General features: G+C 38.6%; 1 protein-coding gene across 1 annotated transcript in view; it reads right to left on the minus strand.

Annotated features, from left to right (window-relative positions):
• Positions 1-25,166, minus strand: part of SEPSECS (Sep (O-phosphoserine) tRNA:Sec (selenocysteine) tRNA synthase) — a 36,776-nt gene extending 11,610 nt beyond the window's left edge. Inside the window, exons 1-8 of the mRNA XM_055326628.1 lie at positions 24,989-25,166; positions 23,771-23,925; positions 21,353-21,471; positions 20,874-21,032; positions 18,203-18,356; positions 14,369-14,471; positions 7,596-7,725; positions 7,374-7,465 (exon numbers count right to left, since the gene is read on the minus strand). Of these exons, the coding sequence (XP_055182603.1) occupies positions 7,374-7,465; positions 7,596-7,725; positions 14,369-14,471; positions 18,203-18,356; positions 20,874-21,032; positions 21,353-21,471; positions 23,771-23,925; positions 24,989-25,102 (1,026 nt within the window). The 5' untranslated portion in view covers positions 25,103-25,166. The remainder of the gene's footprint in view (positions 1-7,373; positions 7,466-7,595; positions 7,726-14,368; positions 14,472-18,202; positions 18,357-20,873; positions 21,033-21,352; positions 21,472-23,770; positions 23,926-24,988) is intronic.
• Between the last annotated feature and the right edge of the window lie 929 nt (positions 25,167-26,095).

The following is a 26,095-nucleotide window of genomic DNA, read 5'->3' on the forward strand; positions in this document are numbered from 1 at the left end:
TAACAAGTGCTCTAACGCCTCCATAATACCATGAAAGGGCAGATGGACAACAGACTGTAGGTACAGATCCATGCACAGAGGTCCATATGTGCAGATACCAGTACTAACTGCAATATGCTGCTCTGACTGTGGCCAGCTGAAAGGACCCGGGCATACTCAGCAGGCCATGCATCTCAGGCTAAAGCACTGCTTTCAACAACTCTTCTGTCGAGGCCATTGCCAGGTCTGAAATGCAACACTTTTGAGATTCAACAACTCCTCTTTTAGGGCTGCAAATCTACTCATGTTTCCAAACCTAGCTTTGTTATAGGACAGTGTTTGAAGTCGTATGTCTGATGTTCTTCTAGAACTTAGCTGATCTTCCGAAGCCTCAGCTAACAAACGCTAGCCATTGAAGCAACCACCCACTGCCCTTGCTCTTCCGCACTTGTCCAATTCAGGAGATACCTGCAACAGTGAGTGATTATCTGCTTGCTCGGTTCAGCAAAGCACTCTTCTAAAAGGAAAGCTAAGCAGAATGATGGCCTTCTCTGGAAGCAAAAAGAAGTGGGGAGAAACTTCTAAGACTGATCTTTCTTTTTTGCAGAGAGAAACTCACAGAAATAATGTCTTAAATGTTAACCCCTTTTCTTAAAGGCCTCTTCAGTTAAATTCCTGGTCATCTGTCCCCTCAGTGAAGCACATGCGTGGATCGGGAAGGGGCTGAGGGCAGGGGTTCAATGCACACACACAGTCCCACTCTCTCTGATCCTTTCACCCTTCAAAAAAGAAGGCTTGAGAAGTAATGGCTTCAAGCTGAGTTCTTGTCTGCCTCTACTGTGAAAAGATAAAGCCCTTTCTGAAGAGATATACTAGATGAAATAACCTCTAAAAATATCATTGTGGTGAATAAGGGCACGGAATAAAAAAAAAAATCCTAAGTTTTCTTTTAACACTCCTTTTTTAGTACGCAATAACACCGATAACATAAAAAGGAGCCCTCAGTGATGGTATATAAATAGCTCTGGCTGAAGCAAAATAGCTTTACCTCAGCTTCTCGAGAACTGAACTGATAAACTATCACGATTAAATTTTCACAGTTCAAAAGCAAGTCCATTTAAACAAAAGAGGCCCTTACTTCTGCAACAAATCCAATAAAAAAACAATATTTATGCTACATATATGCAATTATGGCTTATGGCAGACATCCACATTTTTCAATGAAAAGATTTGCCTGTTGAATGAAGTTGTTAAAGAGCAAACTTTTATTCACTTAAAATGACAGAGTTCTCAAAGGAGCATTTTAATACTTTGAAGATTACTACTTCAGGTAGTCTCTGTTCTAAGTACATTCTATACAAAGAATTTTAAATAAAACCTATTAATATATTAGAGCCTTTGGGGTTTTACATACCTCCAGTAGCTAAGAATAAAGGGTCACAAGATCATCATTTTTATGGGTCCAATGCCTGGTACAGAGCGGGAAACCACTCCGTCAATGCTGGATGAGTGATTGGAAGCAGTAAGAGAGTGGTTAAGACATAAAGCACAGAGGCTTTAGAATCACACAGATCTGGGTTTCAGTAGCAGTTCTGGCACTTTTTTGTGCTCTTTGAATAAGTACTTAACTTCTCTCTGAGCCTCAATTTCATCTATAAAATGGGGATAATATCTTCCTCACAAACTTGCTTTAAGTAGTACATGAAATAATGAATAAGTAAACCTAACAGAGTTCTTGGCACACAGTAAACATTCATAAAAATGCTAAAACTTTCCACCCATCTACTTTTCCCTCCTAAAATAATTTTCAGGTTAAAATAGCTAACATTAGTGGGACACCTGTGTGGCACGTTCAGTTGAGCATCCAACTCTTGGTTTTGGCTCAGGTCATGATCTTGGGGTCATGAGAGCAAGCTCTATGTAGGGCTCTGCACTCAGTGTTGAAGTCTGTCAAGATTCTCCCTCCTACTTCCTCTGCTCTTCCACCCCACATTCGTGTTTTCTCTCTCTTAAATAAATATTTACCAAAAAAAAAAAATAACTAAAAAATAATAATATAAGTAACATTAGCTGACAGGACTCTTTACAGACACATGCTAATACCCTGTAGCTATATCCCATTCTTGTCCTGTCCCTGTGTATTCCACTCTACTCCATCTAGATCAAAGGAAATGAACAAAGTTCTGAATGTTACAAAGAGAAGTAACCTCCTGACATCTGAGATAGAGTCATTCAATTCACAGATATCACTAGAACTTAAAATGCCCTATAAGATATTTATATAATGACTAACAAAGAACAAAGTCCCAATGAGAAGTAGAGCTGGGCTACCTGCTGGATCTATTTACCAGTTAAGCTACATATTCCTATAGGTCATTCTCAAAGCTGGTAGATTTTCTTTTTCATGCAAAATGTACACATGTATGAGTGTTTGGAATTATCTTGAAGTAGCTGAAAATTTTAAAGTCAAACCATAAATGTCAAAAGTCAGAAGAACCATGGCATCGCAGAAATTCTTAAATTCCAAAAAGATGACAGAGTACCCCTACAATCAACAATTCCAAAATCCTAAGATTAAGAAATTAATTTGAAAGTGGAGTACCTGCTAAAGAGGAAGACCTATTCCCAGAAATACAGGACCTGTTACACATAACAGGTCATCACCATTTTAACTCACTCCTTTTCACAAATTTGCAACTATATCCATATAGAGAAATACTTCCATGAGAACACCTAATTATAATGTCAAAAAGTTAATTTGCAGGACACCTGCGTGGCTCTGTGGTTGAGCGTCTGATTTCGGCTCAGGTGGTGACCCTGGGGTCCTGGGATCAAGTCCCTCATCAGGCTCCACACAGCGAGCCTGCTTCTCCTTCTGCCTATGCCTCTCTGTGTCTCTCACGAATAAATAAATAAAATCTTTTAAAAAATTAATTTACTTTCTAATTTTCCAGAAAGATACTTATTCTGTGTAAAACATGAGATGATTAAACAAAACTAAACCTAGGTGTTCCCAAATCCCTTCCATTGATTCATTCAACAAACATCTGATGAGCACCTAATATATCAAGCAAAGGATACAAAGAACAGAGAGGGATGAATGTAAACTCCGAGGGAGACATGAGTCTCCCAAACTACCTATAATCAAAGACCAAGTTTCAATTTAGACACTTGATGGGGATTTGGGGCAGGGGCGGGGGGGAATGCACTCAGATCAGTTTAATTATTAGTTATCATATACAGTTTCAATTCAAGAACAGAAACAGGAAATATGAAATAGTACATTTACTTGATACAACAACAGCATAAAAAAGTTTTAAAGTTTCTATCTACATTATAAAGAGTAATCTTTAAATGTCTAACTTAAAACTTTATGTAATAATTTTATCAGAGCTATTATAAATTCCAAAAATGAATTTTTAGCCAAATCTGCAGAGGAATCATTATAAGGTAAAGAGCAACAATATAAGAAAAGACTACAACTAGGATAACTGAAAAGATCAGAAATAAAGAGATAACTAACAAGTTATATCATTAAGTTTTGATATTTGGGATGCTCATACAGTCCATCCCAAACTCCATTTTATCTACCTATGAATTAAAATGCTAGGACATTGTTGTGTTTCTTCTCCAAATTTCTATTATAGATACAAGTGACCTGTGTGCCCCCCGAACAATGGGTTTCAAACTAGGATGTGCATCAGATTCATCAGGGAAGTTTGTTAAAAATGCAGTTGTTTGAGCCCCATTCCAGACTTACTGAATCTGAATTTATCCTAAAGGAAAGCCAATTTTATGAAGTGATCCAGAACAAACTCTCCAATAACTGGCACAATACTTTGCTTTCCAGGCTCAGTCTAAAGTACCCTTTAAGAGTTTTTACAGTTATTTTAGTTATCCACTCTAGTTTATGATGACACCATAGATGTCTAATAAATGTACGAGTTGTACTTTTGTAGAACAGATGTCTCTTCCTCAGGGAGGCCTTCCCCAACCCTGCCAGAACTGGGTTAGGTGCCCCAGCTGGTTTAGGTGACACATGCTCTCATACCTTCTGCTTGTCCTTTCATAATGCCAGACAGATTTATAATAGTGTATTTAATATCTAGATTTCCCCCGACTATAATTTCCATGATGGTAAAGACTATGTAAGTCTCATTTGTGAATGAGGGCCTATGCATAAATATCTCTTTGCCCGAATAAATGAATGAGCAGGGTCCAATACAGACTATAAAGAATCGTGATGACAGGCTAAGGAATATGGACTTTGTCTTGCAGGCAACCAGAACCAGAACCCAAAGCAGAATAACCTGAAGAACTTTAAAATATTAGTCTGGTACTAGGAATGAACATGGCAAATTAGAGAAGAGTAAAATTGAGGATCAGGAGAAGACCTGGTAAATGACCGTAACGATCCAGGTGTGATGTGGTAAGAGCTTGAGCTAAGGGGTTGTGGCAGTGGAAGTGGAAAGGAGGAATTGAATGCTGGTAAACATTATGAAGGACTCAAAGGTATAAGAGGAATCAAAAAGCATCAGTGTTAGAAATCTAATTTAAAACAGAAAAGGGGGCAGTACGGGTGGCTCAGTGGTTTAGCGCCGCCTTCAGCCCAGGGCCTGATCCTGGGAACCCGAGATGGAGTCCCACGTTGGGCTCCCTGCACGGAGCCTGCTTCTCCCTCTGCCTGTGTCTCTGCCTCTCTCTCTCTCTCTGTCTCTCATGAATAAATAAATAAAATCTTTAAAAAAATAAATAAATAAAACAGAAAAGGGAATTTGTTGGTTCATCTCACAGCCAAGTCTACAAGCAGGCACGGCTGGATCCAGAGACACAAATGACTCTTAGTTTCATTTTCCCTCTCATATTGTCAATTCCCAAGAAGACTCTAGGCATGGCTAGAAACATGGTAGCTGAGTATTAAAATTATCTCCTTACAGTTTACTATCTGCAAAACAGCAAACCCTCTCTCTCTCTCTCTAAAGGATCTATCACACCTGCTGGAAGGAATCTACTGTCACATGCCCACCTGTGAACCACATAAGCCAGATCATATGCCCACCACTCTGAAAAGACAGTAAGAAGGGACGCTGTGATTGACAGTCTCAGTAGGATTGCCTGGTGTCAGGAAGGGGCAGTTCTCAACCAACAGATTCCACACAAGTAAACACCTTATATCCTTTCTAAGATATAACTGAGTTTTGGTCAGAATCACCAAATTCACTCATTGTTTCTGCCTCCTCTGGACATTAGTAGACCTAAGTCTTCATATTGATGGCTATATAAGACAACTACATAGCTACCAGGCTAGACTATTTATCCATGTAAGAAAAGAGCAGTAGAGTTTAAGGTTAAGATAGAGGATCAAAGGCCCAATTGCCTAGCTTTAAACCCATGTCCCACAATTTACCTCACACGTGTTACTTTTCTGTCCTTCCATTTCCTGTAAAAATGAGGATAATGGGAACACCTCACAAAAAAATCTGTGAGTTCAAACATCTTTTCCATAGTGAAACAACCAGTTACAGGAGAGTTAAGGCCCACGGACATCTAACATAACTAAACTCTCATATAAACAATATAAACATAAGAGTTTTGCTCATCTACAAACAGGCTTCCTCTGTCATATGGAAAGGGTTACTTGGAAGATTTATTGAGGCCTTCTCTTAGCTAAAACAATCTATGACCATGATGATTACTTCTGGGAGTTTATGAAACTGGCGTTTTATTCTAGTCATTTGAAAATCTTTGTTAGGTTTATTGAGGTATAATTTCAGAGGCCTAGTTTTTAGGGGTCCACTTCTATGGGTTTGGACAAACATACACAGCTACAAAACCACCCCCACTATCAGGATACAAACCATTTCCTATCCCATGAGCCCCCTCCCTCAACTCATAACTCTGACAACTTCTCTCTGTCTTATGCTTTGCCTTTTCCAGAATAGCATATATATGAAACCATATAATATGTAGCCCTTAGAGTCTGGCTTATTTCATTTAGTATAATGCATTTGAGAGCCATTATTTTGTTGCTTATATCAGTCATTTGTTCCTTTTTATTGCTGAGTATGTATGTACCACAGTTTGTTTATACACCAGATGATGGACATTTGAGTTGTTTCCAGGGTTTGGCAATTATGAATAAAATCTCTATAAACATTCATGTATAGGTTTTTGAGGGACATAAATTTTCATTTCCCTTGAGTAAATAGCTAGGAGCAGGATGGCTAGTTTATACGGTGAGCATATGCTTAACTTTCTAAAAAACTGCAAAAGTGTTTTTCCAAAGTTACTGTACCATTTGTGTTCTTGCCAGTCATGTCTGAGAGTTCTCTACTTGCTTGAGATCTTTGCCAGCATTTAGTCTGATCAGTTTTCTTTATATTTGCCCTTCTACTAGGCGTGAAGTGGTATCTCGCTGGTTTTCACATGCATTTCCTAAAGACTGATGTTGGGTCTCTTTTCCTGCATCATGTAAATCTTAAGAGATGTCCCCATAATACTAAGTAAACAATTATCTTCCTATGGACTAAACTGGTGAGGGGAGAGAGGTGGCTAGAGGAAAATAGGGAACAAAATTTTTCAACTTCTATTGCATATGCATAAGGCTATTGAGAGGCTCTATCAGATAATACATATAACATATCTTAAAATACGGAAAGTACTATTATAAATCTAAAGGACTATTCATTTGCTACTGAATGTTAGAAACCTACATAGATGCAAAAACTGTAACAGCAGCCTCTGGCTCTCCCAGATGGGAGATGAATAAAACATTTTAGTTTGACCCAGACCCACCCTGCCAACACTGTCTCTGTCTACAGTTTTGGAGTTGTCCCGAATTAATTAAGCCACTTTCAGTGCTGCAGATGAAGTCCAGTTTTCAAGCAAAAATGTCACTTTTCTTTCACAGCCAACATAACCAATGCATTCAGCATTCCAGTAATGGCAAGGGATGAATTATCTTAGAATGAGAAGCTGGCCAGATTCTGACCTGGTTCTTCTCCTCTGACTGACATCTCACACCTATACAAGTCTTCAGACATCCGAGAACTAAAAAGAAAAAACTTGTTCATTTGTCTTTCAAAACCCTCTATCTTGAATATCTTGACGTGATAAACTGAATTTTAGTAAACGAATAGGAATCTCTGATGTAGAAATTTTGCAATAAAAAACAAAAGCAAACTCACCTGTCCAAGATCCCTCACAACATCTGAACGCACATGAAACAACGATCACCTGAAAACCACCTGGCACAGGATTCCATTCAAAGTAGATCCCATAGGACCACACTAGCTAGCTATATTATCAAAGTGACAAGCCAAAAAGCAAAAACACCAATAATTTGGAATAAATTTAGTCAAGGGTATCATTTAACACCTAAAAGGAAAGCTTACCTTTCTTTCTTTCAATAGCTTCTTATAGCCATTTGATCCAAGTGATAATAAAGTAATAAGGACATCTAAAGAAGGTGAAGCTGAAGCTCTTCCTGAAATAAGATAAACAAGTTACATTCAGGAAGGGGGAAAACCCTTTAAGAAATTAAGATTTATTATAGTAGCCTGGGTACAAATGGATTTTTGTTGTTACTTTTTCTGAAGAGCAACTGATTTATTTACCTGGATACATCTTGCTGATTTCCTGAATGAAGGAATCATTAAAGCCAGCAATTATAGCACCACCTACTGGAACCATAAAATTTTTGTCCAAGCTCTGAACGAAAGCATCTATTCGGCCAACCCGAGCCCCCTGGAATGAAATACACAGAGTATTACATATTGGCTTGTAGGAAAAGAAACGACAACTGCTATTAAGAAATAAATACCATTAGACAATGCATGAAAAGTCAAAAATAGAGCAACTATTCTTATTTTCTTTGTAACAGTGCCAACAAAGGATTTTTAAGCATGAAAATGAGTTTTTAATGTTGCTCCTTTTAGGTGAAAGAGCACTTTATAGTCTACAACCTGCTTTCATACAAAAAGAAAAATCATTACATCCTCACAACCACCTTGGGAGGAAGGCAGAGTTTCAGTATTATTCCACGTGGGAACTCAGCTTTTCATCTTAAAGTTGGCTAAGAGTAGAATCCTCCCATACCTCTCATCCTGTCTCATCTGTGATCTTCTATTTACAACAAAGGCCAACAGTGGGTCCTGCAACTATTAAGTAATTTTAAACACACTCTGAGCTCAAGAGTGGCCACCATAATCTAATGTAGTTTACCCATGTTGCCAATGAGTTAACACATTTAAGTACTTCTCTTTGATGCTTAATCTACTACTTGCATGACTACTTTAAGCAACAGCTCTGCTCCTACCACCACTCAGATAACAAAAGAGAAAAAAATTCATTTTTAACAGCAACTAATGGAATTTTTTTTTTGTATACTCTTGGCAATGTTTCTACATAACTCATGTTTCCTAATGTTATAATCTTAGATGATCTCATTCCACTGCAAATGAACTTCAAGTGAAAATCTAATATTCTGGTGAAAAATTGAATACTTACTTCCTAGAAACGTAAAAACTAAGTTCTAGTCCCCATCCAATGTAGTCTGTGACCTTCTATCTAATGTGCTTCAATTTTCTCCTCTTAAAAATAGAGATACTATCTAAATTTCAACTAAGATAGTTTTTTTCTTTATCTGTAGCGACAGATTTTTCAATCTGTATTCACAATCTACATTCCTATTAATATTATAACCACATATGACCTTCATCTTCACACTGTCCCTCCACATCCATATCTCAGGGAGAATAGAAGGAGCAGATAGCCAGCCTAATCTAAGAGACCAGATCCAGGCAATAGGTAGAAACACAAAAGCAGGAAAGGGAAGCAGACTACTTTGGAAGCTACTGCATGATTGTTTAAATCTTAACCTTTCCCTGTTACTCTTCTAATTTCCTCATAAACTATGATAAAAGAAAATCTCACCATATCACAGGAAAACAGAAAGAAGCATATAGAGACTAAGAGAACCATATAAGACTAATAGAATAAATAACTGAACAGCACACAAAGTAGTAGAACATAAAAATAAAGAATACTCAGAGTTGTCTTTTATTAACATCTAAGTACTGTCCAGAGCTTCCTAAGAGAAATGTGAGCCTAAATCAGGAGCAGGAGTATTAAGAGAACAATCACTGCCAGACTTTGCTAGAGCCCCTTCATCACTAACACACAGAAAGTGGGGTGCCTGGGTGGCTCACTCAATTAAGCATCTGCCTTCGGCTCAGGTCATGATCCTGGGGTCCTGGGACTGAGCCCCATGTTGGGCTCCCTGCTCAGCGAGGTCTGGTTCTCCCTCTCCCCACCCCCTGCTTATGTTCTCTCTCGTGCTCTCTCTCTCTCAAATAAATAAAATCTTTAAAAAATAAAAAAATAAAACAATAAAATACAGAAAGCATAAAGAGCAGTACACTACGGCAAGAAAGCAAACAGCCTCACAAAAAACAAACGGTTTTTTTTTTTTAATTTATGATAGTCACACAGAGAGAGAGAGAGAGAGAGAGAGAGAGAGAGAGAGGCAGAGACACAGGCAGAGGGAGAAGCAGGCTCCATGCACCGGGAGCCCGATGTGGGATTCGATCTTGGGTCTCCAGGATCGTGCCCTGGGCCAAAGGCAGGCACCAAACCGCTGTGCCACCCAGGGATCCCGAAAACAAACGGTTTTATCAAAGAAAGAGAATGAATGAGCCCCAATGTAGATCTAAATATTTTTTTTTTTAGATCTAAATATTTTTTAAAAGATAATTGAAGCTTTGCAAATAAATGTGAAAGTATGGGGTTTTTTTCTTTTAATGAAAAAATACTTTTTTGTCAGTTTTATGGAGATATAATTGACATAGTATGTATAAGTTTGAGGTGTATGACATGATGATTTGACATATGCATATATTATGAAATGATTACCATAGGAAGTTTAGCTAATATCTATCACGTATGGCTTAATAAATTACCCGCTTAGCAAAAAAAAAAAAACAAAAAACAAAAAACAAAAAAAACAAAAACAGCAAGCTGGACCCACTCTCAATGAAGTCAGAGGATATCAATGAGAAGGAAAAAAACCCACCAGAATAAGGCTGAAAGGGCTTAAACATAATAGGGAACACACGAGCATCTGCTATGAAGGAAAGGGCTGCCATGTATCAGTTCGTTTGTTTCCTTGTTTATTCACAAAAGAATATCTGGGCACCTATCAGCTGCCAAACACTGCTCAAGGTTCTAGGGACAATGGTAATAAATAAAAGATAATTGTTCACATAAAAATTTCTGCTGGAATTCACTGCGAACTTACTATGCATCAGGCACTATTCTAAGCACTTTACATTCGACCCTCATAATAACCATATGAGGTAGACGCGACTATAATAGCTATTTCACAGATGAGAAAATTAAGGCACGATAGAATTAAAGCGGCCTGCCCAAGGTCAGAAATGTACTTAATAGCACAGCTGGGATTCAAATCCAGGCAGTTAAAGCACCTTACTGAGAGTCACCCAGGTAATCAAAGACACAGCAGGGACTAAACCCTAGCCAGGTAATCTGGAGGAAGAGCCCATGTTTATGAAATAAAATATTATTCCCATGGCATTTCCATTCTTCCAGCTACCCAAGCCAAAGCCCTGGAGTCGCTGAATTCTCATTTCCTCATACCTCACATGTGATTCATCAGCACACCCTGTAAGATCCACTCTCAAAATACATCTGAATCCAACCACATCTTAACACCTTAACGGCTACCTGCTTGGCCCGAGCCACCAACATATATTTCATGTGGGCTCCACAACAGCCTTCCATTCTTGCCTCCCTATCGTCTATTAACCCCACAGTAGCCAGAATGAGGCTGAAAAATGTAAATTACATGTCACTCTTCTGCTCAAAACCTTCCCATGGTTGACAACCATATCAAGGATAAAATCCCAAGTCCTTAGCACACCTCAATCTCTTTACTACTGTCGTTGTCCTCATTTGTCCAGATCCAGCCACCCTGGCATCCTTGCTGCTCCTCACATCACATACTCCAAGCACACTCCTGCCTCAGAGTGTTGGCACTTGCTAGTTACCTTCTGTCTGGACTCTAGAGCGCGGCAGGGCTCATGCCTTCCTATCACTAAGGGCTCTGCTCAAATGTTACTTCTTGGAGAGGACCTCCTGGATCACTCCATCTAATCTGACACCCCCTCCCCAATCCAGAGCATTTATCAAGACCTGTCATACTTATTGTTTACTGTCTGCTTCTGCTTCATGAAGATAAGGATTTTGTTGTATTCACTACTGTATCCCCACGGCCTAACCTGATGCCCGGCACCTGTAAATATTTGTTGAATGAATGGACGACTAGGTCTGTGAATAAGCAGTAGGACACCTACTTTTCCCAAATTCTTAATAAGCGAAGCTGCTGCTTCTCACACTCTGGGCATTTTATAATCCATGCTGACTCTAAAATCATTTATCCTATGTATTTCTGTGACTCTATAACATTGCTCTCCATTAATCTGTCCTCCCATCCACATTCCATCAGTCTCCTAAATTAGTCAGTGTAGTATATAAACAGAAGTATAGGTTCCTCAAAGCCACCTTCCTGGGGATGACATGCGTGTGCCAGAATGTTTCATATGCTCTTCATAAATCATTCTGGGGCATCATCTCTAAAATAAAAAAAAATTAAAACAGAACTGAAACATTTTAGTTATAGCCCTTTGATTGATTAGTGCAACACTATCTTCTCAAGGAAGTATTTGCAATTTTAGCACTTTGTTTTTTAGAAGAAAATAGGAGGCTCTGAAGTCACACTGAACTAAATGGGCCATTTTGTAGCTATGGAACCTTGGGCTAGTCACTTAATCCTTCTGAGTCTGTTTCTTCATTTGTAAAAAGGAAATAATAAGTACACCTTAAACCGTTAGGATTAAGTTAATAAACTTTAAAAGTCTAGCAGGATGCCTGACACATGGTGGGTACTCAGTAAATGGCATATATTACTAAGAATTATTGCGATGAATTAAAGCTAACTATAATTTTTTAAATGTCATGAATAGCAACTAGCACTCAATAACACCCAATTTTAGCAAAATCACCTCACAAATGAAGAGAGGTGTTGACAAAGTAGGGCATTTGTGATGTACAACTCCAACAGCACCTTTTACATCATATCCTGGAGCTCACTGTCTCTGTCTTAAGCTCTCCAGCTTTGCTGCCAAATTTTCTGGTATTCAAAATTATACTGTGAGCACCACAACACTAAGGACTTCTAGGTTAAATATATAATATTTGAGTAAATGTTTTGGAGCCATTGAAATGATCGATATGAAGATTTTATAGGGATGTGGAGAATATCAAAATATAACCTGCAAAAATTAAATATATTTTTTGCCCTAAGTTTAAAAAAGGTAACATTTAGTGCACACAATCATTGCCACGATGTAAAAAGCAACCCACATATAAAAAAAGAGAAAAAGTGAACAAATAAATTATTAAGGGTATTTGTTGGGGTATAGGATTATGAGTGACCTTCTATTCCTTCCTCACTTTTCTGACCTTTTAGTAATACTGATGTACTAAACTTTCAAAATAATTGAGGCTGCTAAAAATTAAAAAGGAAAAGAAGAGAGGGGGGAAAGGAAGGAGAAGTAAAATCAAATCACTGAAAGAAAATGTTTTTTAAGATTTCCAGTGTAGAGAATTATGTGACTTTTCTTGGCTATCATTCACACTGGAAATAACCTAGTCTAGAATTATGATAAAGTTCCTCAAAAAGTTAAGGAATAATAGCAAAGGATATGACAGAAATGTTAGTCTTCCTCTGGCATAACAAGCCTACCACCCACTCCACCTCTGGATTTCTTATGCTATGTAAATGCATCTAGTTCCTCATTGGTTAGGCTATTTTGAGTTGGTTTTCTTTTATTTGTAGCCAACTGCATCCTAACTGGTACAACCTTTGAGAAAAGAAGCAAATCGGCTAATAACTATCATATAAACCACATTTATATGAGTTGCTTTTAACACTCCAACAAATTTTTTTTTTTTTTTTTTTTTTTTTTACCAGCAAAGACCTACTGGGCTGAGGAGCATTCACCACTGCACTGAAGAAGGCCACAGATAATCTGTGAATAAGTCCCCACATAACATAAACCACATGTGTGTCAAAACCAAGTATGTGATCAACACCATTATGCACACAAATCATACACTTCATACCATACATGAATAGTATCTATCCACATCTTCATAGAGTATAAATAATCATTGTAAGTAGATAATGCTTTCAGTAACCAGTTACTGAGTATCAATTATGTACACCAGATTGTAACATGTGGGAAAATGTATCCCTTAAAACAAATGAGTATGGCATAAAATAGGAAAAGGGACACAGAAAACACAGGCAAGGAAAAGGAACCAGTAATTTCAGATCGGGTGTTTGACAAAGGTTAAGAAGCCATTCAAGTCTCTGGAAGAGGAATCTAGTGAGGGGAAGGGACGAGCACAAAACCAGGGCAGTGGGCACACCTGTGGCACACTGGAGGAACAGAAGGAAGGCAGGTGTGCAGGAGACAGCAGGTGAGACAGAGCACAGCAGGAAACGCAACTGAGAAGCTACAGAGGCCTGAATACAGAAAGCCTTGCAGGCCATGGCTCTAATTCTTAGCCTGAGCAGGATGGGATGCCCAGGCATATTTTCAAAAAAGATCTAAACCAGGGGCGCCTGGGTAGCATCATCAGTTAAGCGTCTGACTCTTGGTTTCGGGTCATGATCTCAGGGTGGTGGGATAGAGCCCTGAATCGCGCTCAGCACAGAGTCTGCTGGAGATGTTCTCTCCATCTCCCTCTGCCCCCTCTTTCCCACACATGCGTGTGCTCACTCTCTCTAAAATAAACAAACAAATCTTTAAAAAAAAAAATGTAAAACAGATGACCAGGATCTCATCCTGTTTGATATTTATAAGAACAAAATCATAACATTATTTTAAAACCTGCAACTACATAGCTATACACTAAAATGTTATAAAGTGAAGCCATTTTCCAGCATAGGATAATAAAAGTGATTCCTTAAATATGAAATAAATCATCAATATAGTTTTTAAAATACAATAACCCAGTATATTAGAAAAGTGAGAATGCTGGTAATGAAACAATCTCAGAAAGTTAAAAAAAAATGAGCTACTGAAGTATTTCTCTGTTGGTCCTGACCAAAACTATTAGTCCAACTACCAGCAAAGAAGAGTGACTTTTACTGTATGGATATTAGATGCCAATTTCTAATGCTGCATGAAGTTGAGGATGCCAAATGGTTGATTTTACTATATTAAGTAGTAAGAAAAACAAAGGAAGAATCTTGTAATATGTTAAAATAGTTTTTTCTTGACACATCTTTTTAAACTCTTACCTGCTGGATGAGGTGCATACACTTTGAAGACTGCACTCCATAAGCATTGTTGACTATATGTGGAATGCCAGAATTAGCACAAATCACAGCCAGTTCTTCTAATCTACAAACATAAATATTCAACAGAAAGACATATTCCTACTGTGCTTTTATAAATTACAGTGTGAGAACTTTTTTTAATTCAATAGTTATTCTTAATGTACACTATGAAAAAAATGGGAAAACTGAAATTTCTACAGCAGTATTTTAGCATAAAATTCAGCAGCAGGCACTTTAGGATAAACCTAAAAAAGCTTTTAAATTAATGTTACCAATAAATGAGAAAACTGGTATTTATAAAAATCCGTATACATGGGAGCTTTTAAATCACTTTAAAATTTCCTATATAAAAAAGCGAGAAGATTATAATGACCCCTTAACAGGGTGGTATGCTCATTTTTAAATGCTTTTGGTTGCTTATCATACTAAAGCTAATAGTTGCAAAATAATTAGCATGTCTTAAAATCTTAAGAAATCTTACATTTAACATCTCATAAAGTAAAAAATACATTTTCAAGTAGACTTTAATGTATTAAAAAATACAGAACATTAAAATGTTTCAGTACCAAAATAACATTTTCCAACAACTTGCAAACTAAAGAATCTTTTAAATAGCTGCTGGTTTTAAATTCACTCTTACTTTTTCATTTGACACTCCTTATATTAAAACAAGTTGAGAGTCAAGCTCTATGCAAAATAAGGTAATAAATTTCAATTAGTGTGTAATGAATGGTGTTCCTCTGCAAATCCAAATACTACTTGTGACTGAGGCCATCTCTAACAAATATCTTCACATGCTATGAAACTAAGACTAAATCCTATGTTTTAATAAAGTTTCTTAAAAATTTCTTAAAAATGTTCTTTCTATAATATAAAGGATTTGGAAGCAAAGCATTTTTATTCAATAAAAGTTCTTTCCCATAAGGATGTATTTCAAATATATATTACATAGTTATTTATTTTTGCAAAATACATTTTTTAGATGTACATTGTTTTTTTTTTTTAAGATTTTATTTATTTATTCATGAGAGACACACACAGAGAGAGGGAGGCAGAGACACAGGTAGAGGGAGAAGCAGGCTCCATGTAGGGAGCCCGACATGGGACTCGATCCCGGATCTCCATGATCACGCCCTGGGCTGAAGGTGGTACTAAACTCCTGAGCCACCCGAGCTGCCCGCATTATGTTTTTAAAGTACAGACAGAAAAAAAAAAAAAAAGTACAGACAGGAATCCCATTTTTCTGTCAGAAGTTTTCAATTTACTTCCTTAAGGTATTATGAGTTAAAGTCATTTTATCATTCATTTTCATAAACCTCACAAATTGAGAGGAACCTTTCATTACTCAAATTAATCAGATACTTGTTTTTAACAAAATAGACCTTCTGGGATGCACACAAGTATTTTCTTCATAAAAGGCACTTCGACATGTTTGTGTTCTAATGAAAGCATTCCTTATTAACAAAGTTCCTTGAGAGTAAGATGCTATAATAACATAAAGTACTATTTTAAAATGGAACAAAATATCATTTGAGTTGTTTTAAATATTCAGAATTGATCAAATCTGCTAATATTGTATAAAGATATTTAATGAAAGGCAAGGACAGATAAAAAATACTTTCCATGTAGATCAAATTGTATTGCAACTTAGCAGCCAATTGAGATGTTATTCAGATAGAAGAAATGATACCCTTATTTTTTTATATTTCCTTTGACTGATTTTGCCTACAATACTCTGTCCAATTAATTAACTAATAAAGATAACATACATATGCTTATTTAAGTTAAGACGATAAAGGAATAATCTTAATGCAAAGAAATCAAAATACATCTTAAATTTAATAAAATTAGAAATTCGAACATACTACTAATAACTGTGCTTCACCATTTTCCTAAAGTTCACTCTTATCAGGAACATTCATTATATAACAGAACTAGAAAGTGTCATTTGAGAATTCTGCTGATAAAAAAAATTTGTAATTTTTTTTTCCAAAAGAGATAATACATGTAAAATACTTAACCCTACACCAAGCACACTGTAAACATCTTTAAAAAAAAAAAAATCGGGGATCCCTGGGTGGCGCAGCGGTTTGGCGCCTGCCTTTGGCCCAGGGCGCGATCCTGGAGACCCGGGATCGAATCCCACGTCGGGCTCCCGGTGCATGGAGCCTGCTTCTCCCTCTGCCTGTGTCTCTGCCTCTCTCTCTCTCTGTGACTATCATAAATAAAATTAAAAAAAAATAAAAATAAAAAAAAAATAAAAAAAAAATCAAAATGAAACAAAACTATCCTAAAGTATAAACAATCTAACACATACCCATGTGCTGTTTTTGGGAAATGCGATTTATTTCTATCACATTAAAATATTTCTAGGTAGCAAAATCATCAATGAAGAAAGTACAGAGATCCTTATTTATATTTCAATATAAATTTAAAAACTGTTAAGTAATGAATAAACAAGGAAATGATATGTAATATTATCTTAAAATAGAATTCAGAGTCACAAATAAAACAAGGTAAATTTTCAAGATCATGGTCTTAAAACTGTCTCTTAAAACATGCCTAATAAAAAAGTAACATACATTCATTACTGCCAAATTGTGTGATTCCGTGAATAAAACTAAAGTTTAACTTGATCTTAAAAAATAGTCCAAAGTCGGGATCCCTGGGTGGCGCAGCGGTTTGGTGCCTGCCTTTGGCCCAGGGCGCGATCCTGGAGACCCGGGATCGAATCCCACGTCAGGCTCCCGGTGCATGGAGCCTGCTTCTCCCCTCTGCCTGTGTCTCTGCCTCTCTCTCTCTCTCTCTCTGTATGACTATCGTAAATTAAAAAAAAAAAAAAAAAAAAAATTAAAAAAAAAAAAGTCCAAAGTCAATATAGTTCTGACAAATTATTAACACTTCTGTTCAACATGATAGAATGAAACAGAGAGTGCCATCAAAACTAGAAATTTGTATTACTATACCCAAGCCTGTTATATTTTCAGAATAAAATTTGTGGACATCCTTTAGAAAAAAAAATTGCTTTTTTTTCTTTTTGCTTTTCTCTTAAATATATGCAGTTTTCTCTAAATGCAAAGACAATCACCATGTACACTCAAGTATACACGAGTTCATCTTCCAATTAAGAAATTCAGAAGGGGGGGATCCCTGGGTGGTTCAGCGATTAGCACCTGCCTTTGGCCCGGGATGTGGTCCTGGAGACCTGGGATCGAGTCCCATGTTGGGCTCCCTGCATGGAGCCTGCTTCTGCCTCTGCCTGTGTCTCTGCCCCTCTCTCTCTCTCTCTCTGTCTCTCATGAATGAATAAAATCTTAAAAAAAAAAAAAAAGAAGAAGAAGAAGAGGAGGAGAAAAAGAAAAGAAATTCAGAAGTAATAAATAATCCTAAATTTTCTACTTAAAAATCTGTTGATACTGGTAGTTCTGATATAAGAAAACTAACTGTAAAATCAAAGAAGTGGAGCAATGAAAACAACTAAATCCAACATTATGCTTAGAAACTTCTATTAAATAATGAGGCAAAGATGCAAAGAGATCAGAAACAGACAAAAACAGGAAGACAGATGCTCTGTGTCTACTCAGGTGATAAAGGGATCTCCATTTGGTATTAGTTGTTTTTCTTCTTCTGTATCAAATTTTTATTTCTCCAAACCACTGTGTTGTTTCTCCACTAGTCCATTCACCTATTTCCTGCCAAATGTTACTTAATAAGCATCTCTGACAGTCCGTCTATCTGCATTTCATTTAAAAGACCAATGGACGCCTAAAAGACAATTATTTGGAAATGATTTACCTATCAGGCACCCTTGGAGCGAAACAGGATGTAGTAGAATGAACACACAGAATGTTATCAGGCCCAAGTTCCTGGACTTTAGCCTCCACTGCTTTCAGGTCTGTGCGCAGCTCGTCACCTTCTAACACGTTCTCTATCACCACAGGATCAAAACCTAACCAAGCCAATCAGAAATCAAAATGTTAGATAAACTAAAATAAGGGAAGATCCTAGAACTCTAGGAAGCAGTGCTATTCTACACAGGAACTCTAAATTTGGTCAGTGAGCCCTTGCCTCGTAATAAAGACCTGGCTCAATCTTGGCATGAATCAAAAGCAGGTCAAAACAACGTGAAGGACGAGTAGACCACAATTAGGACCGCAAAATCTATTTAATACTTAGATATGACTAGGAAGACTTGTTCTGGGAAGGAAAACAAAGGTCAAATAGATACCTATAAAAATAAGGATCCTTCACTATGATTCCATTCAGACTGAGGAAAAGTAAATCCATTCTCTGGCAGCATTTCATTTTTAAGTTGGCTTTATTTCAGAGATGGACAAGAATAATAATATAATTCGAGTACTAAAACAAATCACAATCATCAACTTTATATTTTAGTCCTAAAGTAAAAGTAATGAATTTTACCAGCCTAATGATCACTGACCATCCCATAGTTTACAAGGACCTTCTGTACTTTAAATATAAAAACTATTTCTCAATTTTCAATTGAATTAGTACACTTAACTAGCACATGATCAAATGTCTGACCAAATAATGTGTAATCTTATATGGTGAATATTAAGGTATCCATAAACTTTAAGAGTTGTATGTGCAATATATACAGTAAGCAATGTACAAAGCACTTAGATAACTAAATATGTTGTAACACTAGTAAGTACTTAGGGTAAAAGTAAAATCAAAGTGCTTAAGTCTTACAAATTGGATAGAAAATAAACTAGGGAAATTTTACACGTAAAGTTATTACATAGTCACATTTTCAGTCTTCCCAAATAGCAAATTTACAGCAGGCTGGACTCATGTATTAGAGGCTATAAGAGATTTAGAAACCATTTAGCTCAACTCGCTCATTTCATAGACAAGGGAGCCAAAACACAGAAAATTAAAGCAGTTAGGAGGAAGTAGTTTTCTTCTGTGTTTTATAATCCATATTAAGTTGTCTGCATTCTATCTACAGAAATATAAAAACCTGGCCACCCTAAAATCATCAATCCGATTATGTTGGTTCAGAGATGTCATGTTTTATATCTATACTTTCACAGCTATTAAAACAAAACCTAAATAGTGCTTCCTAATGACACCTAATTTTCTATTCTTTCTCAAATTTTTTAGACCTAACCCTACTTTCGCTTTCAACATTAAAAATGTTTTTTTTTTGAGAATACAACTATCTTGTCTCCTAAGAATATAGACTATCCTAAGAAAGGATAAACCGTAAATTGTAGTACAAATCCTAACATCTTTTGGAAAAGTTTCCAATTCTTCAATATGGCCATCTTTCCTGTAAGTTTGGTTATTAGTTCTTTGGTTAATAGGATATAAATAAACAGACTTCTTGACAACTTCATACCACTTAAAATAAATCAGTATATCTCTTAAAAGTCTATCAGTTTCTGCTCTATGTCCATATTATGAATCCCTTTTCATGAGTTTCTTTAGGATTATTTATATGGTTTAGTTATAGGCCAATACAGTTCATTTCATACAACAGACTGAGATTATTCAAAATTAACCTTAAATTCTCAGATTTGCCTTGATTTAAGCAAGCCAAATACTAAAATACCAACGTAAAGTTTTTATCTCGTCTATACATAACAATGCCTGTATCCTTACACTTTGATTTATGACAACAATTTATGTGTTTTCCACATATGTATATACAACAACAACCATTCCTGAAGCCCTTAGCACCCTTCGTGCTCAGGGATTACTGTTGGGCATTTCCTATGTCATCCTGCTTAATACTCAAACAATCTTGTGAGATAAGTATTTGTAACTCCATTTTAAAGAATGGACATATGATACAGCCATTCCACTTCATGGCATATACCCCAAAGAATTCAAAGGAGGACTCAAATGGGTATTTGTGCACCCATATTCACAGCAGCATTATTCACCAGAGCCAAAAAGTGAGAACAACCCAGGTGTCCATCAACAAATGAATGAATGAGTAAACAACGTTGAGAAAGATAAATACAGTGATGTATTAGCCTTAAAAGAGGAAAGAAATTCTAATACATGCTGCAACACGAACTTTAAAGATATTGTGCTATGCGAAATAAGCCAGTCTCAAAAGGACAAATACTCTGTAACTCCACTTATATAAAAGGACCCAGAGCAGTCAATTTCAGAGACAGAAAGAATAGTGATTGTGAGGAGGTCGTGGGGGGTCGTGGGGAAGGAGGAGTTATTATTTTAGTGGGTACAGAGTCAGTTGAGGTGAAAAAGTTCTGGAGATTATACGTTACACAATGGCTGTATGACAATGTGAATGTATATAATGTTACAGAACCATACATTTAAAAATGATTAAAATGGTAAATCTTATTATGTATACTTTCTTACAATAAGAAGGGAGAACAGGAACACATTTAGTTTCTTCTTCATTCATCTTTCTCTATACAAAAAGTTTGAATTTCCTACATTATATATGCCACTTCTCTTCTTTTACCTGCAGTGATCATGGATTTAAAGCAAGACTTCTGGTCTATTCTCGGCCATATAATATACTTTGCCTTTGGTCTTTTGTGTCGTAACGTTAAGAAACACAAGGTTAGACTCATACCAGTCGCCATGGGAACTACAAAGCAGCTGGTCACTGCAGGGACACCTAAAAATAAAAAGTAAGAGAAATTAATTATTCCGCTAAAAACTAGCATCCTTCTTGAAGAAATTCTGTAGTTCTTCAATCAAACAGTAGGAGTTATAGACTTAGTGCTTCCTCTCTACTTGGTCTCAGGAAGCTCACTGCCAAATTCAACCTCCAGGCTTATGGCTCTGGTTTTCCATCTTTTTCTAAAGGGTTTTTAAAAATACATATCTTTCAAAAGCCATTTATAACCTGTTTGGAAAGAGGCGTTCATAAAAGATAGGAGGCAAAGGCGTATGTGGCTGGCCAGCCGAAAGTATTATGATTAACACAGTACATACCAGCCAACTTTATGATGTCCAGGACCAAAGAATTGGTAATTTTGTTCAAAAGGCTAGAACCTGCAGCTTTTGGTTGCACAGCAGAAATATCACCCGATCGTCCAATTCCATGAATGAACCTAAGCAAAAAATGGGCCAACAACTGGACAAAAATATTCAGTGTTCTAAGTAATCCACTGTATAAGTATACAGATACAATAACCCCCCCCCAAAAAAAAACCCACACCAGAAACCACACTTGACTATTGCAGACATATTTCATAAACTTAATGTAATAATTAATAATGTAAAAATATCCTGGTTAAATTGAAACAAATTTATCAATTACATTGTAGGGCTAGTCTCCAAAGATGGCCACCATCAATTCCTCTTCTCCCAATGCCCATACACTATTGCCAACACCAAGAAATGGAATCAAATTCCTCTCCACTTGAATCTGTGCTGGCCTTAGTGACTTGCTTGGCCAGGAAGAATCTAATGGAGGTGATGTTCTGGAATTTCTGATCTAGATCCAAGAAGCCTTACAGCTTCACCTGACCTCTTGAAGAACTGCTCTTGCAGGAGCTCCCTCCTATTATCCAGATGCCATGCTGGGAGAGGCCCAAGCCACCCGGGGAGGCCATCTGAGCTCCCGGCCACCTAAGTGAGTCAACTTGGATAAATTGCCCAGTTGAACCTAGTAACTAAAACTCTCAGCCAACATCTGACTACAACTGCATGACACGCTGGAAGCAATAATCAACTTGTTGAGCCCAGTTAACCCACAGAACTGTGAGAGATAATAATAAGCTATCGTTTTAAGCTACTAAGTTTTGAGGTGGTTTGCTAGCAGCAAAAGAAAACCAGAATATATGCAACATTAGATTCTCTTATTTCTTTCCACTTCCTTAACGAGAGCAGTGGACTAAGTTCCCATGGGGATGAGCTGCAAGTTCAAATATTGCCTTAATTTAAAAAATACTACACTTAACCCTTGAATCGGGGGTGGGTCGGTGGGGGGGCGTTAGGAGAGGCCTGCATAGTCAAAAATTTATGTATAACTACTTTGATTCCCCCAAAAACTTCATTACTATTTGCCTATTGTTGACCGGAAGCCATACCAATAACATAAACAGTCAATTAACACATATTTTATATGCTATATTATATCCTGTTTTCTTACAATAAAGTTAGAGAAAAGAAAATCTTACTAAGGAAATCATAAGGAAGAACGAAAGTACAGTTTTCATCGAAAAAAAGTCCACATGTAAGTGGACCTGCACAGTTCAAATCAAGGGTCATCTGTATACATTCCTTGAAAATTAGTGTCCAAATCCACTCATGTTAAATTAGATGACATTATACACATGAATGATACCTCTGAATATTCTTCAAAATCATATCTGTTTGTACTTTATAGTTAGATTAGAAATCTGTCACACTGGGATTATCACAGAACACCAGTGTCATACATCATCACCACTGAAACCTAATGTACAAAGCATTTTTTTTTGCAAATATCATAAATCATGTTATTAGCCTATGTTAACCATGAATTTTTCATCCAAGTTATAGATTATCATTAGTTCTCACTGCAATGATTTTGAGTGAAATAAAATTCTACTATCCCCAGGAAAACTTCACCACTGAACATTTCAAGACAGGAGTTTTTAAAAGTTTACCTATATTTCGCAGAAAAGTGGAAGAGCAGAGAAATGATCATATTTGGAAACACTACCAATTACATGGTTAACAGAATTGATGAAAAAGCTTTCTAAAATATCACAAAAGGAAAAAGTGACTTAATTTAAAATCAAGTGTAGCGTACCTTTCCTGCACCTATTTCAGCAAAGCAAGGGATTTATAAAATAGGATTCGGTTCAGATCCAGATGAACGTTTTAAAGTTCTACCTACTAATCATTCTCTTAAAAAACCTGCAACGTTAGGAAAGAAATATAGCAAACTATAAACAACTTCAACATATTTTAAATTCTAACAACCAAATAGGTTCATTCACATTAAATGTACAGGCAGTAGAGTTAAACACCCAGAACCCGACAGGATAACTAGAACTTTCACCCTACTGTCCTGAAAAGCAACTACTCAGGCAAATTGTTTCCATCTCCCTGTTGCATCTGGTTCATGCGCCCATCTGAATAGGGAAGAAGTAGGTTACCAATAGATGTTTTATTGGTATTACCACCATAGTCTTTAACAACAAAAATCTTTAAAAAAAAGGGGGGGGGATGCCTGGGTAGCTCAGCAATTTAGTGCCTGCCTTCGGCTCAGGGCCTGGTCCCGGGTCAGGGGATGGAGTCCCACATGGGGCTCCCTGCAGGGAGCCTGCTTCTCCCCCTGCCTGTGTCTCTGCCTTGCTCTCTCATAAATAAACAAAATATTTTTTTTAAAAAAAAGATGTTTCTATTTTAAAAATATACCTGTAATGACGTCGAGCAACTAATGCAGATGCGACTCTCCCTTCCCTTTCTCCCACACCACAATTGCCCAGGAAATTGTTGCTATCCATGATGGCAAGTTCATGCAAAAAAAGTTCAAGTGTACTTTCATCCCAACCATCCTCTGGACACTTCCCCTAAAAAAGATAAAAATGAAAATAAAAGTAAATTCTTTAAAAAGCTTATATTTCAGCCCTAGAATCTTCCTTCAATGATTTTTTTTTTTGAAACTTCGCCATGTGTATTTTGCCATCCTCCTTGCTTTCTAAACTTTAGACATAAATTGGGCCCAAGGCAAGAAAAACCTTGAGGAGGCCAAACATTTGTTACACGGCGTTGCCATCAGCTCTGGATTGCGGGGGGAGGTGGGGGCGGTAATAAATGACTACGAGGAGATCCGCTCGGGTCTCAAGCCGCAGGAAGCACAGGTTAACGGAAAACCAATAATAAATCTTATTATCTTCAAATGACGATTCTCCAACCGAGGCCGTGAAAACGAGGACTTGTCAAAGTGGAGTGCAATTAAAATTCGGGTGAGAGGCATTAGAGGGAAAGGAGAGGAACTGAGTGGGAAACCTCAGAGAGGGAGGGAGACAGAGCAGGAGACTCCGGACTCTGGGAAAGGGACAAGGGGCGGTGGCAGGGGGTGGGCGGGGGCGGGGGGGGGGGGCGGGCACGGAGCCGGGCGCTGGGCGGGAGGAGCACCGGGCGGTATGCTACATGCCGGCGAGTCGACCTCCACAATTAAAAAAATATATACATACATACATAAAATAAAAGCACACACACACAAAAAAAATCCTGGAGCCTGGCGGGAACCAGACTCGTGAGGCTCCCGCAGCTCCCCCCGAGCCGGGCACAGGGCCCTCGGGGTCCCTGGCAATGGTCAAAGCTGAAGGGATGCGAACTTTGCCCTTTCTGCAAACAAAACAGTAAGGCAACCACTGGCCCGGAGGTGGGCAAAAAAGCAAACCAAACAGGACTCCACCTGCTGACCCCACGAGCTCCGCAACACCGCGCTCGGCTCTGGCTGCAGAGGGAGAGGGAGGGGCGGAGGGCGGGCGTGCACCGCGGGCTGCAGCGGGGGGCCGCGGGGGGGGCCGCGAGGGCCGCGGGGGGGGGGGCGGGGGTCCGCCAGGGAGGGGGGGTCCGCGAGGGCCGCGGGGCGCGGCGGCCGGGGCCGGCCCGACAGCCCCGTACCTTCTCCAGCAGCAGCCGTATGAGGTGCTCGTGCGAGCGGCGGGCCTCACAGCCCTGCCGCACGTAAGCCGGCGACACCAGCCGCTCGCCCGCCGCGAAGCTGTCGCGGTTCATCTCGGCGGCGGCCCCGGCGGCGCGCGGGGCACCGCCGCTGAAGCAGGAAGGCCGCCCGCCGCCCGCCGCCCGCCCGCCGCCCGGACGGTACGGCAAGGCCTTGGGACAAACATCCTGAGTCGTTTTGCACATGCGCGCAACTGGCCGAGCGGCGCTCCCGGCCTGCGGGCTTGGGCATGCGCAGCGGCGCCGGCGCCGGCGCCGAGCCCGACCTGGAGGCGGAGCGCTGCACCTGTGCGCTGCGGCTGCGGCGGGGAGGGAGGCGGCGCGGCCTTCTCGGCGCTCCAGCCCGTCGAATGGCGAGATTTGCGCAGTCTGTGCTTCAGGCTTCCGGCCCCGTGTCTCTCTAGTCCCAGAACCTTTCCTCCGCACTTTCCTGAGCCTCAGCATGTGCTAGGCTAGGACACAGCAGCGCCCCATTCCCTTCGTCCTCGGCACTACAGAATTTTGGGCCTCAACACTTACCACCCATCACCAGATTTTACTTTTTTTTTTTTTTTTTTTGGTACACCCCGCACCCACACACCTGTGGATGTAAACTGCCTAAAGGTACGCACCTGGTTCCCGCTGCTGTACCCCCCCCCAAGCGCCTAGAACAGTGCCCGGAATATAGCAAGGGCATGCATGCATGCATGAATAAAAATAAAAATGAATAAAATTAAATAAATAAAACGAAATAAAATAAAAAATAAAAATAGATAAAAAATAAAATAAAAAATTCCTGTTGAATTAATGAATTGCTTTGACCATTCAACAACCTAGCACTAGGGATGAGACGTACAGAAATGAAAAGGTAGGATCCCTGCCTTCGGTTACCTTGCACTCTCCTCCTTAGGTGAGCCCACAGCCATTCCTGACCTTGGTTGCTCTTGTTCCGCCTGTGCTGGAGTCCACTTGAACTGGTCCAAACTCGCTTTGCTAAATGTTCAGGATCCTTGCGAGCTGGTTTGTAAATGCAGTTGCTTTTTAAATAATGAATTGTGTGGCTTTGCA

This window comes from Nyctereutes procyonoides, unplaced genomic scaffold (genome assembly GCF_905146905.1).
Source record: "Nyctereutes procyonoides isolate TBG_1078 unplaced genomic scaffold, NYPRO_anot_genome, whole genome shotgun sequence".
Lineage (NCBI taxonomy): Eukaryota > Metazoa > Chordata > Mammalia > Carnivora > Canidae > Nyctereutes > Nyctereutes procyonoides.